Source organism: Pristis pectinata, chromosome 6 (genome assembly GCF_009764475.1).
Source record: "Pristis pectinata isolate sPriPec2 chromosome 6, sPriPec2.1.pri, whole genome shotgun sequence".
In the NCBI taxonomy this organism is placed as follows: Eukaryota; Metazoa; Chordata; class Chondrichthyes; order Rhinopristiformes; family Pristidae; genus Pristis; species Pristis pectinata.
In genome coordinates, this window is record NC_067410.1 from 100,311,512 (window position 1) to 100,327,670 (window position 16,159).

The 16,159-nt window shown below is 43.2% G+C and overlaps 1 protein-coding gene across 1 annotated transcript in view; it reads left to right on the forward strand.

Moving 5' to 3' along the window:
- dipk2ab (divergent protein kinase domain 2Ab) overlaps window positions 1–16,159 on the forward strand; it is a 154,409-nt gene that overhangs the window by 63,515 nt on the left and 74,735 nt on the right. The window contains exon 3 of the mRNA XM_052017906.1: window positions 12,714–13,017. Coding sequence (XP_051873866.1) covers window positions 12,714–13,017 — 304 coding nt within the window. The remainder of the gene's footprint in view (window positions 1–12,713; window positions 13,018–16,159) is intronic.

The following is a 16,159-nucleotide window of genomic DNA, read 5'->3' on the forward strand; positions in this document are numbered from 1 at the left end:
GATTTTAGATGGCGGTGGAAACGTTCCACCAACCCGTTTGATTGAGGGTGGCAGGCCATGATGGTGTGCAGCTGCGTCCCTAGCATGTTCGCTAATGCAGACCAGAGGCTGGAGGTAAACTGGGTGCCCCTGTCTGAAGTGATGTGGGCCGGAACACCAAAACGTGAGATCCAAGTTGTGAGCAGCGCCCGGGCACAGGAATCAGTCGTGATGTTGAATAGAGGGGTTGCCTTGGCCACCTCGTGAACCGGTCCACGATCGTAAGGAGGTACCGGGCTCCTCTTGAAACTGGCAGAGGACCAACGAGGTTGACGTGGATGTGGTCGAACCTTCTATGGGTAGGCTTGAACTGTTGTGGCGGGACCTTGGTGTGTCGTTGGATTTTTGATGTCTGGCAGTGTGGACAAGTCCTGGCCCACTCACTGACCTGTTTGCGCAGGCCATGCCAAACAAACTTGCTGGTGACCAGTCAAACAGTTGATCTGATGGACGGGTGCGCCAACCCGTGTACCGAGTCGAAAATGCGTTTCTGCCAGGCTGCAGGAACTATAGGGCAGGGTTGACCTGTTGTGATATCGCAAAGGAGGGTCTGCTGACCTGGACCGACTAAGAAATCTTGGAGCTGCAGGCCTGAGATTGCGGTTCTGTAGCTGGGCAGCTCGTCATCGGCTTGCTGTGCGTCAGCCAGGACCGTGTAGTCGACACCCAGGGACAGGCTGTGGATGGTGGGTCTGGAAAGCGTGTCAGCAATGGCATTGTCCTTTCTGGAGACATGTTGGATATCCGTTGTGAATTTGGAAATGTAGGACAAATGTCGCTGCTGACGAGCTGACCAGGGATCAGAGACCTTGGAGAAGGCAAAGGACAAAGGCTTATGGTCAGTGAAAGTGGTGAAAGGCCTGCCTTCTAAAAAAATACCGGAAATGCCGGACCGCCAGGTACAGCGCTAGAAGTTCCCGATCAAAAACGCTGTATTTCAGTTCGGGTGGTCTAAGGTGCCTGCTGAAAAATGCCAAGGGTTACCAACGGCCTTCAATTAGTTGTTCCAGTACTCCACCGACCACGGTGTTGGATGCATCCACCCTGAGGGCGGTTGGGACGTCTGTCCTAGGGTATACCAGCATTGTGGCGTCTGCCAGGGTGTCCTTGCCCTCGCCAGACATCAGCGAGAACAAAGGGCGCATGATATGGGCTGCTGCAGGGATGAACCGATGGTAAAAGTTGACCATCCCCAGGAATTCCTGCAGGCCTTTGACCGTGTTGCGACGGGCGAAATGGTGGATAGCGTCTACCTTAGCGGGTAGGGGTGTTGCTCCTTTGCTGGTGATTCTGTGGCTGAGGAAATCGATGGAGTCAAGTCCGAATTGGCACTTGGCCGGGTTGATAGTGAGGCTGAAATCACGGAGACGGGGGTACAGTTGGCGGAGGTGGGAAAAGTGTTCTTGGCGGTCACGGCTGGCGATTAGTATGTCATCTAAGTAAACAAACACGAAGTCCAGGTCTCGGCCTACCGCGTCCATCAGCCGCTGGAAAGTCTGCGCAGCGTTCTTAAGGCCGAACGGCATTCAAAGAGGCCAAATGGAGTGATAAGCACAGTTTTGGGGACGTCGTCAGGGTGGACCGGGATTTGGTGGTATCCCCGAACAAGGTCCACCTTGGATAAGATGTGGGCCCCGTGTAGGTTCGCCGCGAAGTCCTGGATGTGAGGGATTGGGTAGCGGTCTGGGGTGGTGGCATCATTCAGCCTGTGGTAGTCGCCGCAGGGCCTCCACCTGCCGGTGGCTTTGGGGACCATGTGCAAGGGGGAGGCGCAGGGGCTGTCTGACCTGCGAACGATCCCCAGTTCCTCCATGCGGCGGAACTCTTCCTTTGCCAGGCAGAGCTTGTCTGGAGGTAGTCGTCATGCTCGGGCATGAAGGGGTGGCCCTGTGGTAATGATGTGGTGCTGCACCCCATGTTTGGGCATCAAATTTGTAAACTGAGGTGCCAAAACCGATGGGAACTCAGCTAGGAGCTTGGTGAACTCGTTGCCAGACAGGGAAACGGAGTCCAGGTGCGGGGCTGGTAGTGTGGCTTCTCCCAGGGGGTAGGTTTGGAAAGTTCTGGAGTGCACTAGCCGCTTCCCTCGCAAGTCGACTAACAGGCTGTGGGCCTGAAGGAAATCGGCTCCCAGGAGTGGCCAGGCGATGGTGGCAATGGTAAAGTTCCAGGTAAAACGGCTGTCGCCGAATTGTAATTGAACTGTACGGGTACCGAAAATCCGTATCGTTGTGCTGTTTGCGGCATTGAGTACAGGACCTTGTTGCCTGTTACGAGTGTCGCGGCCAGTCGGGGGCAAAATACTCAACTCTGTTCCAGTATCGACAAGGAAACGATGCCCGGACTGCTTGTCCCGAATGAATAGGAGGCTGTGTTGGCGGCCAGCCGCCGTAGCCATCGGCGGCTGGCCCTGGCCTTTCCCTGAAACTTGCAGGGTGGGCGGCATCGATGGGCCTCCATGCCCCACCTCTGATGGCAGAAACACAGCTGGTCGCCAGTGTCGTCATCTGTGTTTCTGGGGTGTGGTCGCTCGGTTGCTGGGACTGGGTTAGGTAGGCGTTGGGCTCGCGGCCTGGCGATTTGGCCGACGGACGACCCGCTCTCACTTTTGGCCTTCCACAGGACATCTGCCCGGGCAGCTACCTCACGTGGGTTGCTGAAATCGGCGTCGGCCAACAGCAGGTGAATGTCATCGGGTAGTTGTTCGAGGAAGGCCTGTTCGAACATTAGGCAACATTGTGTCCCTCAGCCAAGGCCAGCATCTCGTTCATTAGGGCCAATGGGGATCTGTCCCCCAGGCTGTCAAGATGAAGCAGGCGGGTGGCGCGCACGCGACGAGAGAGGCCGAAGGTCTGAATAAGAAGGTCTTTGAAAGCCAGATACTTATCCTCCTCCGGAGGAGACTGGATGAAGTCTCCGACCTGGGTGGCTGTCTCCTGGTCCAGAGAGCTGACCACATGGTAGTACTTTGTGGAGTCGGAGGTGATCTGCCATAGTTGGAATTGTTCTTCAGCCTGGTCGAACCAGACGCTGGGCCGAAGCGTCCAAAAGATGGGCAGCTTGAGTGCCACTGCATTGGCTGCTGCGTTGTCGTCCATTGTGCAGGTCCAAAATCCGTTTGGACCGTCGGGGTCACCAATATAGCAGCTGCTACCACGATGTGAAAGCAAGACACTAATCGGTGGACTGCAGAACAAAAACTGATTTATTTTCCCGCCTTGCACGGGCCTTTTAAGAGGAACGGTTCCCGCCCACCGAAAACGGAAATGACGTATGTGCTACGTCATCAAACTTTTCCTGCGTGCGGGTTCTCCCCGTCACTCGGAGAAGACGAAGGCCCAACGCCATCTTGGGCCTCGCCGCTCCGACGACACGCTACCCGACCGCCAAGCTGGTTCTCTTGCTTGGACGGTGAGTCACTACAACAGATTAATATATAACATCAATGTTTGTACATGTAATACAAAGAGATCAGGAGAACAATCATGGCATACATAATCATAAAGAACAATAAAATATAAAACAAAATCTGTAGATCCCACGATCTCTTAGTAAATGAATATAATATAAAAGAAAGGAAAGAAAAAGATTTATTATATATATAAAAGAAAAGGAAAATAAAGGGCTGGATGGCTTGGAATTTGTCAAATGTGTTCAGGAAAGTGTTCTAAATCAATATATAGAGGTATCAATGAGAGAGAATGCAATACTTTCTCTCCTATTAGGGAACCAGACAGGTCAGGTGACAGAAGTATGTGTAGGGGAGCATTTTGGGTCCGGTGACCATAATGTCATTAGTTTCAAGTTACTTATGGATAAGGACAGGTCTGGTCCTCGAGTTGAGGTTCTAAATTGGAGAAAGGCCAATTTTGTGGAAATGAGAAAGGATCTAGGAAGAGTGGATTGGGATGAGTTGTTTTCTGGCAAGGATGTGCTCAGTAAGTGGAAGGCCTTCAAAGGCGAAATTTTGAGAGTACAGAGTTTGCATGTTCCTGCCAGGATTAAAGGCAAAGTTAAAAAGCATAGAGAACCTTGGTTTTCAAGGGATATTGGCGATCTGCTTAAGCAAAAGAGAGAGGTGTATAGCAGGTATAGGCACCTAGGAACAAATGAGGTACTTAAAGAGTATAGAAAAAGTAAGAAAATACTAAAAAAGGAAATCAGGAAGGCAAAAAGACATGAGGTTGCTTTGGCAGATAATGTGAAGGTAAATCCGAAGGGTTTCTACAAGTATATAGGTTACCAAGAAAGTAGATGAAGGAAAGGCTGTGGATGTTGTCTACATGGACTTTAGTAAGGCCTTTGACAAGGTCCCACATGGGAGGTTAGTTCAGAAGGTTCAGACACTAGGTATCCATGGAAAGGTTGTAAACTGGATTTGAAATTGGCTGTGTGGGAGAAGACAGAGTGGTAGTGGACGATTGTTTTTCAGACTGGAGGCCTGTGACTAGTGGTGTGCCTCAGGGATCTGTGCTGGGGCTATTGTTGTCTGTTGTCTATATCAATGATCTAGATGATAATGTAGTAGACTGGATCAGCAAGTTTGCTGATGACACTAAGATTGGAGGCGTTGTGGACAGTGAGGAAGGCTTTCAAAGCTTGCAGCGGGATCTGAACCAAATGGAAGAATGGGCCAGAAAATGGCAGATGGAATTTAATGCAGACAAGTGTGAGGTGTTGCATTTTGGAAGGACAAATCAAGGTAGGACATACACAGTAAATGGTAGGGCACTGAGGAGTGCGGAGGAACAAAGGGATCTGGGAGTTCAGATACATAATTCCCTGAAAGTGGCTTCGCAGGTAGACAGGGTTGTAAAGGAGGCTTTTGGCATCCTGGCATTCATAAATCAAAGTATTGAGTATAGGAGTTGGGATGTTATGGTGAGGTTGTATAAGACATTGGTGAGGCCAAATTTGGAGTATTGTGTGCAGTTCTGGTCACCTAACTATAGGAAGGATATCAGTAAAATTGAAAGAGTGTACAGGAGATTTACTAGGATGTTGCCGGGTCTTCAGGAGTTGAGTTGCAGGGAAAGATTGAACAGGTTAGGACTTTATTCTTTGGAGTGCAGAAGAATGGGGGGAGATTTGTTAGAGGTTTACAAAATTATGAGGGGTATAGACAGAGTTAATGCGAATAGGCTCTTTCCACCTAGATTAGGAGAGATAAGTACGAGAGGACATGGCTTTAGGGTGAAAGGGGAAAGGTTTAGGGGGAACATTAGGGGGAGCTTCACTCAAAGAGTGGTGGGAGTATGGAACGGGCTGCCATCTGATGTAGTAAATGCGGGCTCACTCTTGAGTTTTAAGAATAAATTGGATAGGTACATGGACAGGAGAGGTCTGGAGGGTTATGGGCTGGGTGCAGGTAAATGGGACTAGCGGAATAACGTTTCAGCACAGACTAGAAGGGCTGAATGGCCTGTTTTCCTGTGCTGTAGTGTTCTATGGTTCTAAAATCTCCAAATCAATAAGAAAAATTATAAACAATATATCAAACCAAACTAAACAGAAAAATTTCAAGAAAAAAACAAAAAAAAGAAAAAAAAGACTGGACTGAAATTTCTCAGTAGAAACAGAGCAATATTATGTCGTCAACTCTGCTCCTCTAAATTGGAAAGTTATTGAAAGGGGATCTATATCATGTGAAAATATTGAATAAATGGACTCCAAATATCTTCAAATTTAAGCAAAGGTACCACTCCTAATTTTTTCCAAGTTTAAATATGATATAGTTTGAGAGAACCATTGAAAAGTAGTACGGGGTATTTGATCCTTCCATCTAAGCAAAATGGATCATTTGGCCATTAATGTAACAAAGGCAATCATACGGTTAGTGGTGTTACGGACTCAGTGAAAGTCCCTTTAAGATAGAGAGTGTGTGTGTGTGTATGTGTGTGTGGGGCGTGCTTACGTCAATAGAAGATAAAGGACGTAATGACGTTGTTGAAGAAGTCAGAAGGAGAAGAAGGAGAGAGAGAGAAGGGAGAGAGACACCAGCCTGCTTGTTTTCTCTATCGATGGATGAGAAACAATAACTGTTTGCCATAGAAATCCATGTATGGAAGTTGGAAGTAATCTGGTGGAGTTCACTTTGTTGCTGACCTGTAGAAGGAAACAGGTATTTGTGTGTGGACGACCACGATTCAGATGCTTTTCGGGGTGAGGAAGTCACTACCGAGTAAACACTGAAGTGTCGTTTGGGTTCCATCATGGAACATTTGGATTTCGTATTTACTCTCTCTATGTTTCTCTACGTCTACGTCTTATCTTCAGACAATGGTGGTTGTTGAAGAAGCCCTTGCTCATGTTTCACCTTATGGCTTGAGGAACTGAACTTTAAGAACCATTCCGGAACTGGGAGTTTTGGACTTTGCCACACACACACACGAAGAGTTTAGTTTTGGGGTTAACGTTCGAGGTTTAACATTTTTGAATTCTAACATACTAACATTTTTACTTTTATTTTACGTATTATCATAAGTAATTAATAAAATAGTTTTTAACACTGAATCATGCTCAGTGTGTTTCTTTTGTTGCTGGTTCGTGACAGCGGAAGCAGATAAATGGCCAGACTCTATCCTTGGTAATCTAAAAATTGCAGTGATAGGGTGAGGTTGTAAATCAATGTTCAATACATTTGAGATAATGTTAAAAATGTCTTTCCAATATTTTTCCAAAAGAGGACAGGACCAAAACATATATGTCAAAGAAGCCACATTCGATTTACATCTGTCACATGTAGGATTTATATGGTGATTAAAAACGGGGTTAACTTATCTTTTGACATATGGGTCCTGTGAACTACCTTAAACTGTATCAAAGAGTGTCTGGCACACATTGAAGATGTATTAACTCATATGTAGTTCTTAAATGCACTATTAATTTTCTGTTTAACCTCCAGTTAGGCATATTATTAAGTTTACTGTGTCAGTCATGTTAAATATTTTTAAGCTTTTTTCCTTGCTCATAATTTCAATTTTTAAAAAATGGTTGAATTGAGACTGACCAAACAGAGCAAAACTTCGCTGAATTGCCATGAACTATATTTTTACAATAATGTATAGATTGAAAAAAGCATTAACAAAATACTCATGCCACTGCATTATGGTAGAGTTCACCTTTTATGCTATTTTTTTTCTGAAACAAATAAGATACCTGTGGTGTGACTTCCTTTGTTTTGCTCCTGTATTGGTATTGTTTTTGATTATTCCTTAAATATTTTGAGATGAATGCCACATTGTAGTTTCCATAAGTATCATGGAAATTGACAAGCATGTAGCAAGCTACAGGAAATATTCTTAAGCATTCTCCAATAACATTCTGTAATTCACTTAATTAAAGTCATAGATTCATACATCATGGAAACAAGCCCTTCGGCCCACTGAATCTGTGCCAGCTATCAACCACCCATTTATACCAATCCTTTGTTATTTCCTTATTTTTTTTATTCTCCCCATATTCTCATAACCCCTCCCAGTTCATCTACTTGCATATTCACTAGCAGCAATTTACAGGGACACTTAACCTACTGAACCGCATGTTTTTGGGATGTGGGAGGAAACTGGAACATCCAGAGGAAAGGCATGGGGTCATGGAGAAACATGCAAACACCACACTGATGGAACAGGAGGTCAGGATCAAACCCAGACCTCTGGCGCTGTGAGGCAACGGCTCTGCTAGCTATACCACTGTGTCACCCTAAGCAGATTTGACCTTTGAACTTCTCATTTGAACTCTGTATTTGATAACTTTGTGATTCTTTTAAGTTGAATATAATATTAGTTGGAATAGAAGTTGAGGGTGTTTTTCTTCCATGATAGTTGTCAGTAAGTAATGTTCCACATAGCTGATTTCTGGAGACATTGCAGAAAGTCAGTTATTTGGACATTAGGCTAGTCGGAGTTGCTTCAGAACTTGAAGATGTAGACTAAATTTTTCAAAAGACAATAGGAAGCTGCAGAGTATTTAAATGGTGAGAGATGCAGAGGAATCTGCGTGTCCTAGTTGCACAAGGCTAGTTTGCTGGTACAGTGAGTAATCAGGAGATAATGTTACTGTTTATTGCAAAGAGAATTGAACACAAAAGTAGGCAGATTATGCTTCAGCAGAGACACAAGAGATTCTGCAACTGTTGGAATCTGGAGCAACGCACACAAAATGCTGGAGGATCTCAGCAGGTCAGGCAGCATCTATGAAGGGAAATAAACAGTCAACGCTTCGGGTGCTCCAGATTATATAGAGTATATATAGGTCCCACCAGTACCATATAGAGAGTAATGTATACAGTATTGCTCACATTTAAGGAATGATGTAAATAAATTAGTAACAGTGGACCACTTCTGAAGTAAATATCTGGAACAGGCAAGTTGTCGTTTGAGGAAAGGTTGGACAGGTTAGCTTGTATTTACTGAAACTTAGAAGAGTGAGAGGGGGATTTGATTGAAACACACAAGAACCTGAGGGTCAAGTTGGATATTTTTATTACTTATGACATAGAAGGAGGCCATTCAGCCTATTGAATCTACACCAATTTTGAGAGAAATCCTATTTATTTCCCTGCAACCTACTCTCCCATGCCCATTTTCCTATCACCAGTGAATTTAAAATTGTCAATTGCCTCATCACGTCCTTGCGAGCTGAGGGGAGACCAGAGCACCTGGAGGAAACCCACACACTTGCATGGAGAATGTGCAAACTCTATACAGCCCCTGAGGTCAGGATTGAACATGGGTCTCTGAAACTGTGTGGCAGCAGTGCTAGCTGTTGTGCCACCATACCACTTATTGTGGTAGAATCTAGAACATGGGACCTGTTGATGTTCAAGGTCTCTCTGTTTCTCCTTACCACACATAATCCACCTTTTCATTATTTATTCCTTTGTGGTGTTCTGCTTCCTCCAATGCATTAAACTCAATTCTCTGAATTAAATTCCATTCATTTCATTCCTATTTAGACTATCTCTTCCTGAAGTTGAAGACTTTCCTCCTCTTTATCACAGTCAGCCAATTCTTGTATCATCTGAAAATTACTGTATCATGCCCCCTTCATTTAAGTCCAAATCATTAAGCATCCTTAAACTGCATCCGAACTTGAAAAGCAAAGAAGATAGAGTGGACTTACATGGTGTTTTGTTGGATCATGGAAATCGTTGCTGGATACTGTGGAACATCTTGTGCACCTTTTTTTGCATCAAATGACTGTGACTGTTCTTATCCATGGAAGGTCACAGTTGGGTTGTTTTAATGTTGGCTTGGATCTTGAGTGTTTATTCAGGAAAATAGTTTCATCTCATGCTTTTCTTTAGGCATGCATCCAAAAGGCAATTGGGAAACCAGGTGTGAGGTAGAAGAGTCATAACCGAAACCACATCATGCGGTGATTATTTATCATGCAAAGAATCTCTATATTTTGCTGCATTACAGTGTATGGCTTGGGAAATAATATTGGCGGAGGGTGGGTGCATCAACAAGCTTAGTTTGGCTGCAACCTCTGCTTAGGTGTGGGACAAAGGGTGGTAGGTGACAAGTGGAATCTGATGGGGAGGGGATGATGGGCAATTTGTTCTCCTTAAGCTTCTAAGAAAACAGAGGCATTGAGCTCCTCTGGAAGTGATGTGTTGTTGCCACTTGTGTTGCTTGTTTGTACCTTCTTCGTGATTGCATGCATGTCCTGGGCCCATATCACACAGGAATTTGAAGCTGCTTACTCTCTCCAGCTCCAACCCACCAATGAGAGAACTGGCATGTGGTCTCCCGACTTCCCCTTTCTGAAGACAATGATTAGCTTGACATTAAGCATGAGGTTGTTATTGTGGCATCACTCAACCAGATGTTCTATCTCACTCCTGCATGCTGAATCATCACCTATCATGATTTGGCCAAAAGTGGCAGTGTCCTCAGTGAATTTATAGCTGGTATTGGAGTTGTGCTCAGCCACACAGTTGTGGGTGTAAAGAGAGTAGAGGAGGAGGCTAAGCTTGCAGCTTTGAGGTGCACCCATGTTGATCAGTGAGGAGGAGATGTTGTTATCAATCCGTACTGATTGCGGTCTGCCAATGAGGAAGTCAGGGATCCAGTTGCAATGGAAGGTACAAAGGCCCAGGTCTTGGACCTTGTTGATAAGTTTGGAGGGGATGATAAGTTGTAGTTGGTGAATAGCAGCCTGACATGTGCATTACTGTTGTCCAGATGATCCAGAACAGAGTGTAGAGCTAGTGAAATCTCATCTGCTGTTGATCTGTTGTGGCACTAGGCAAATTAAAGGGGATCCAGGTCATTTCTGAGTCTGGAGTTGATCCGTACCATAACCAACCTCTTGAAGCACTTCATTTCGGTGGATGTAAATGCTACTGGACAGGAGTCATTGAGGCAGGTTACTGTGCTCTTCTTGGGCACCAGTACTATAGGTGCCCTTTAGAAACAGGTGGGAACCTTGGACCACAGAACCAAGTGGTTGAAGATGTCCTTGAATACACCAGTCAGTTGGTCGGCACAGATCTTCAGCATTCGGTCAGGTATGCCATCTGGGCTGGATGCTTTTCATGTGTTCACCCTCCTGAAGGATACTCTGACATCGGCCTTGGAGATTGAGATCATAAGGTTGTCAGGCACTGTAGGGGCTCATGTAGAAGTGTCAATATTCTCACTTTCAAATTGTGCATAAAAGGCACTGAGCTCCTCCAGAAGTGGTGCATTGTTGCCACCTGTTTTTGCCTTGTTGGAAGTGATAGCCTGCAAACCTCACCACAGCTGTCAAGCATCCGTCTGTGACTCCAGTTTAGTCCGAAATTGTCTCTACGTGTTTGCGATAGCCTTCCAGATTGCCATACCTCGATGTCTTGTATGACTCTGGATCACCCATCCTAAATGCCGCAGATCTAGCCTAGCAGATTACGAATCCCCTGGTTCATCAGGGCTCCTGGTTGGGGAAGGCTTCAGAATGATTTTGTGGGTACATGCTTGTCCACATAGTTCTTTATGAAGTTCTTGCCTCTGGTGCTGCACTCTTCAGGCTACGCCTGTATGCAGGAAGAAGCAGCACAGCCAGGTGTCAGATTTACCAAAAGTGCAGATGAGGGATGGAGTGGTACGTGTTCCTGATGGTGGTATAGCAATGATCGAGTGTGTTTGGTCATCTGGTGTGCCCATTCCCATGCTACCCTTGTCCCCTTTGGTAGAGGTTTTAGGTTTGTGAGCTGCTATCAAAGTAGTATGGCCTAGTAACAGTAGTGTATTTTGTAGATGGATGTTGATGAAAGAGGGAATGAATATTTAATATGGAGGATGGGGTACCATTCAACCAGGTGCTTTTTCCTGGATGGTGTTGAGCATTTTGAGAGTTGCTGGTCCAACACTCATCCAGGCAAGTGGAGAATATTTCAGCACATTCGTGTCTTGTGCCTTGTAAATTGTGGAAATGCCTTTGTGTCAAGAGGTGAGTTGCTTGTCACAGGATACCCAGCCTCTGAACTGCTTTCGTAACCATGTTATTTATGTGGCAGGTTTGGTTGAGGGTGTAGTCAATGGTGACCCTTGGAATACCCCACCATCAATACTCTATGATAATCATGCCATTGAATGTCAAGTATACTTGCCACTTAACAGACCACGTCTGAATGCTCTCTAGGTCTTGCTGCATGCAGGCATGGACTGCTTCCTTTGCTGAGGAGTTGCAAGTACAATTGAATGATCATCAGTGAGCATCCTCACTTCTGACCATGTTGATGGAAAGAAGGTCATGAATGAAACAGCTGAAATTGGACCTAGGACACTGCCCTGGCGTCTCCTACATCTATATCTTAAAGCCAGGATGAGTGACTTCCAGCTACAACCATCTTTATACGAAGTATAGCTCTAGGTAATGGAATTACAGCTCTTTGGTGCACGTTTGAAGCTGGGTCTGGAGCCAAATGGCCTAAACTAAGCCCAAACTAGGCATCAATGAGTAGGTTTTTGGTGAGTAACTGTCACTTGCTAACGCTGTTAACAATGGCTTCTATCAGTTTGCTGACGATTGAGAGTAGACAGAGAAGTACAGAAATGAAATAACCATTTTGAAAGTTCAAAATGTGCATGATGCAGTGATTGCTTCCTTTAGAATCTTGAATAAGTGCTGAAAACTTAATTCTACCAGTTGGAAAGTTGAAAATTTATCACTTAAAAATAATTTCCATTTGTATAGTGCCTTTCATATCCCCTTCAGGGCATCCTAAAGCATTCACAGCCAATGAAGTGTAGTAAATTTTGAATGATAGAAAAACAGCAGCCAAATTGTGAACAGGAAAGCTTGCATAAACAGTATTATGATTTTGGTAAGGATTAATATTGGCCAGGACATTTAGGATAATTGAAAGAACTCCCCTATCCAGAACTATGCATTTGACCAGTATCCTACCAAAGTGAATTGAGAAATATTTGGAAAGGAAAATATAAATAAAAAGGAAGGAAGTAATAAACTTAACGTTTTGGCAGAGAACCAGTTACAGCTGAAACAATTTGTGGGTTTTGTTTTTTTTTACATAGGGCACATCATATGTAGCATAGGAGACCTTAAATTTGTAATCCCTGCAATGTAAAATGTTCAAAGCTATGTGACTTGTAGACTGTTATATGAATTATTAAGCTTCATTGTGTAGATGATACTTGAACATTTTTTTCCTTTTGTCTACACAGAGTTTTCCATCAGATGAAGGATGGCCTTTTGCAAAGTACCTTGGAGCCTGTGGGAGAATGGTGGCTGTAAATTATGTAGGCAATGAACTTTGGAGTTTCTACCATGCACCCTGGGAAAAACGAGTAGACTTGGCCTGGCAGCTGCTGGAAATTGCTGAGCAACTCACTAACAATGATTTTGAATTTGCGCTCTACCTCCTGGATGTCAGCTTTGATAACTTTGCTGTTGGATCTCGGGATGGAAGAGTCATCATCATTGATGCTGAAAACATAATTGTGGCAGACAAAAGGTTAATCAAACAAAGTAAGTCTTCTATTCATACCTCTTCGCAAAAGAATCCCAATTCTTTGGTAGCCTCTTTTGATTTCCAGTAAAGATATCGCACTGGCAAGATTTTTATCATTCTGTACGTGTTATTGAAGTGTTTAATGTTGAATTAAAAAGAAAGACCCAGGTCCCCAGTTATACTAAGAGCTTTTTGAATTGCATTGAAAAAGAATCTCAACTGCAGACATCCGTTGAATGTGCCATGTTAAATTAATGCAGGGTGATTATATTTATTACTGGAGGAATTGCTATGAATTGATATGGTAAAGATTGGGTTTGGCACAAAACGATGATCAGGATAATAATGAATCTGATTTGCCACTGGTAAAAGCTTTGTGTGGGTTTTATTTGCATTTTTAATGCAATGTTTTTTTCATAATTCTGGCAGCTGGTTTCCAGATCGCGTGTTGAGTCTGAGAACTCTGAAATTGGATAAATTACTGTCCAGAATTACCCTGGGTGCTGTAACCTCTACATCTACGTACCGACCCAACATCCAGAATTATTAACAACATATAAAATAATGCTGTAAATAAAAAACAACTCCTGCATTGCTGTGTGGTTCCATATACTGTTTTCTATTGCAAAAGTGTCATGAATCTCAACTGCAGACATCCGTTGAATGTGCCATGTTAAATTAATGCAGGGTGATTATACTTATTACTGGAGGAATTGCTATGAATTGATCTGGTAAACATTGGGTTTGGCACAAAATGATGATCAGGATAATAATGAAACTGATTTGCCTTTCTCATTATCAATGAACATGGTCCCATATCGTTAATGCACTATCACTGAGTTTGATCTGTAAAATTGTATTAGGGAGTTAATACTGTCATCATAAGCTTCAAATGAATTGTATAAGGTGTTCAACTTCTACTTTGAACTATTTTATTGTATTGGATTCTAAATCAGATATTGTATATTTATTTCACATTAAATACTTCAGAACAAACCATACAGACTTGCAACACCTGAATTGCTGAGTTAAGTGGCTGTCAGATGAGGTAGTAACTGTGGTTGTTCATATTGCTTTCACACTTGTAAAGGGGAAGGTTTCTATCCAGTAACTCTTGTTGGAACTGCATATTCAAGGTTGGGCAAAGGTAGGTTGAGTTTGTAATTAGCCCCATGTAGAGCTTCTGACTCCCTACCCCCATCCTTGCAAAAACTAATTAGGTGTAACATCACCTACTTAATCCCTGCAACTCATTCATCTTGTGCTTGAAATTTTCCCGTATGCCTTTTCAACGTCAAGCTATTTAAGCTTGTCAGTGAGGACCTCAATCCTCCAACATCCATTAAATTGATCTTGTGCTGCCTGAATTTTTTTTCCCTACTAAGCCCTTCTTATCAGTTGGTAACAGAATTACATTAAAATGTAGTTGAGTGTATTAAGATCTGCAGCAGTGCTTTGTAGGCAATAAGTTTAAATTTTACTATTTAGCCCTTCAAGTCTGCTCTGTCTTTCAGTATGATCATTCCTGATCATCCAAATTTAGTACCCGTTCCTGTTTTCTCCCCATACCCTTGGACTCTTTAGCCATTTGTACTATATTGAATCCTTGGATATATCTAATGATTTAACCTCTATGGAGGAATATTCCACAAGTTTACTAGTCTTTGAGTGAAGAAATTTTTCCTCCTCTGAGTACTAAATGGCTTAGTTTATTTCCTTAGGCTCTTCCTTGGTTCTGTACTTTCCTGTACTCAATCTTTCAAGATTTTTTGTGTTTCAATAAGAGCCCTACAGTGAAAATAAGCCCAATTGCCTGAATATCTCCTACATCCCAGGAATCAATCTGGTGAACCTTCATTGCATGCCCTCCATAGCAAAAAAAAATCCTTCCTCAAATAAGGAGATTAAAACTGCACACCATACTCAAGGTGTGGTTTTACCAAGGCCTTTAAGATTGCACAAAGGCAATCTTCCTTCTGTATTCCATTCCTCTTGCTGTGAAAGCCAACCTACAGGTTGACTTCTTAACCATCTGCTTCACCTGCATGTTTACTTTTATTGACTAGTGCATAAAGGCACTCCGGTCTCACTGCATACCCCCCATCATAATCTCTCACTGTTCAGATAATAAGCCTTTCTGTTTTTGCCTTCAAAGTGATAAGCTCACATTTATCCACATTATACTGTACCCGCCATGCATTTGCCCACTCACTCAACCTGTCCAAATCCCATTTTTGCCTCTTTGCATCCTCCTCTGTCTCTCCGGTTTACATTCCATCCCAGCTTTGTGTTGTCTGCAAACTTGGAGGTATTACATTTCATCCTCTCATGTAAATTAGTAATTGTTGTTGTGACTAACTGGCCAAGCATTGAACTTTGTCCTACCCCACTAGTCATTGGCTGCAGCGTGGAAAAGGACTTGTTTATTGCTTTCTTGTTTTTAGTGTGCTAGTCAGCTCTCTTACCCCCAATGCCACGTGCTTCAATTTTGTGCACTGAGCTCATATGTGAGATCTTGTTGAAAGCCCTTTTTGAAGTACACCACATCCACTGGTTCTCCTTCATCCACTCTGCCAATTACATCCTCAGAAAAATTCCAGTAAATTTGTCATGCATGATCTCCCTTTCATAAACCCATGCTGACTTTGTCCAATCCTGTCACTGTGTGCCAAATGTTTTGCTATTACATCTTTAAAATTGGACTCTAGTTTTTTCTCCATTACTGATGTCAGGCTAACTAGTCTATAATCCTGTTTACTTTCTCCCTCTTTTATTTTAAATGTTTGTTTTAAAAATGTTTATACTGTAATAGAATGCTTTGAATATTTTAAAATTTCACTTGATTTTTGGGTCAACTTAATTGTGGTTCTGCAAGTTTCAACTTTTCTTTTAGTGCCTTTCTTTTTTCAATTGGAGATGAGTCATGTGATTTCACCAGATGATTAAATATTTATTGGAACAATGAATAATGTAAGAATTTGTCAGTCTCAGCCCAAACCTTTAAATGTATGACAAGTGAAACAGGAGCTTTCAGCAATTGCAAGTAAACCTGAATAGGTTACTGTTTAATTCCCTATGTTTTATGGTTTGTCATTTTTTAAAAACATGACTTGCTGCCAAATTGTCTTGCCTTTTTTGTTTTCAATTTGTTGCAGTGTT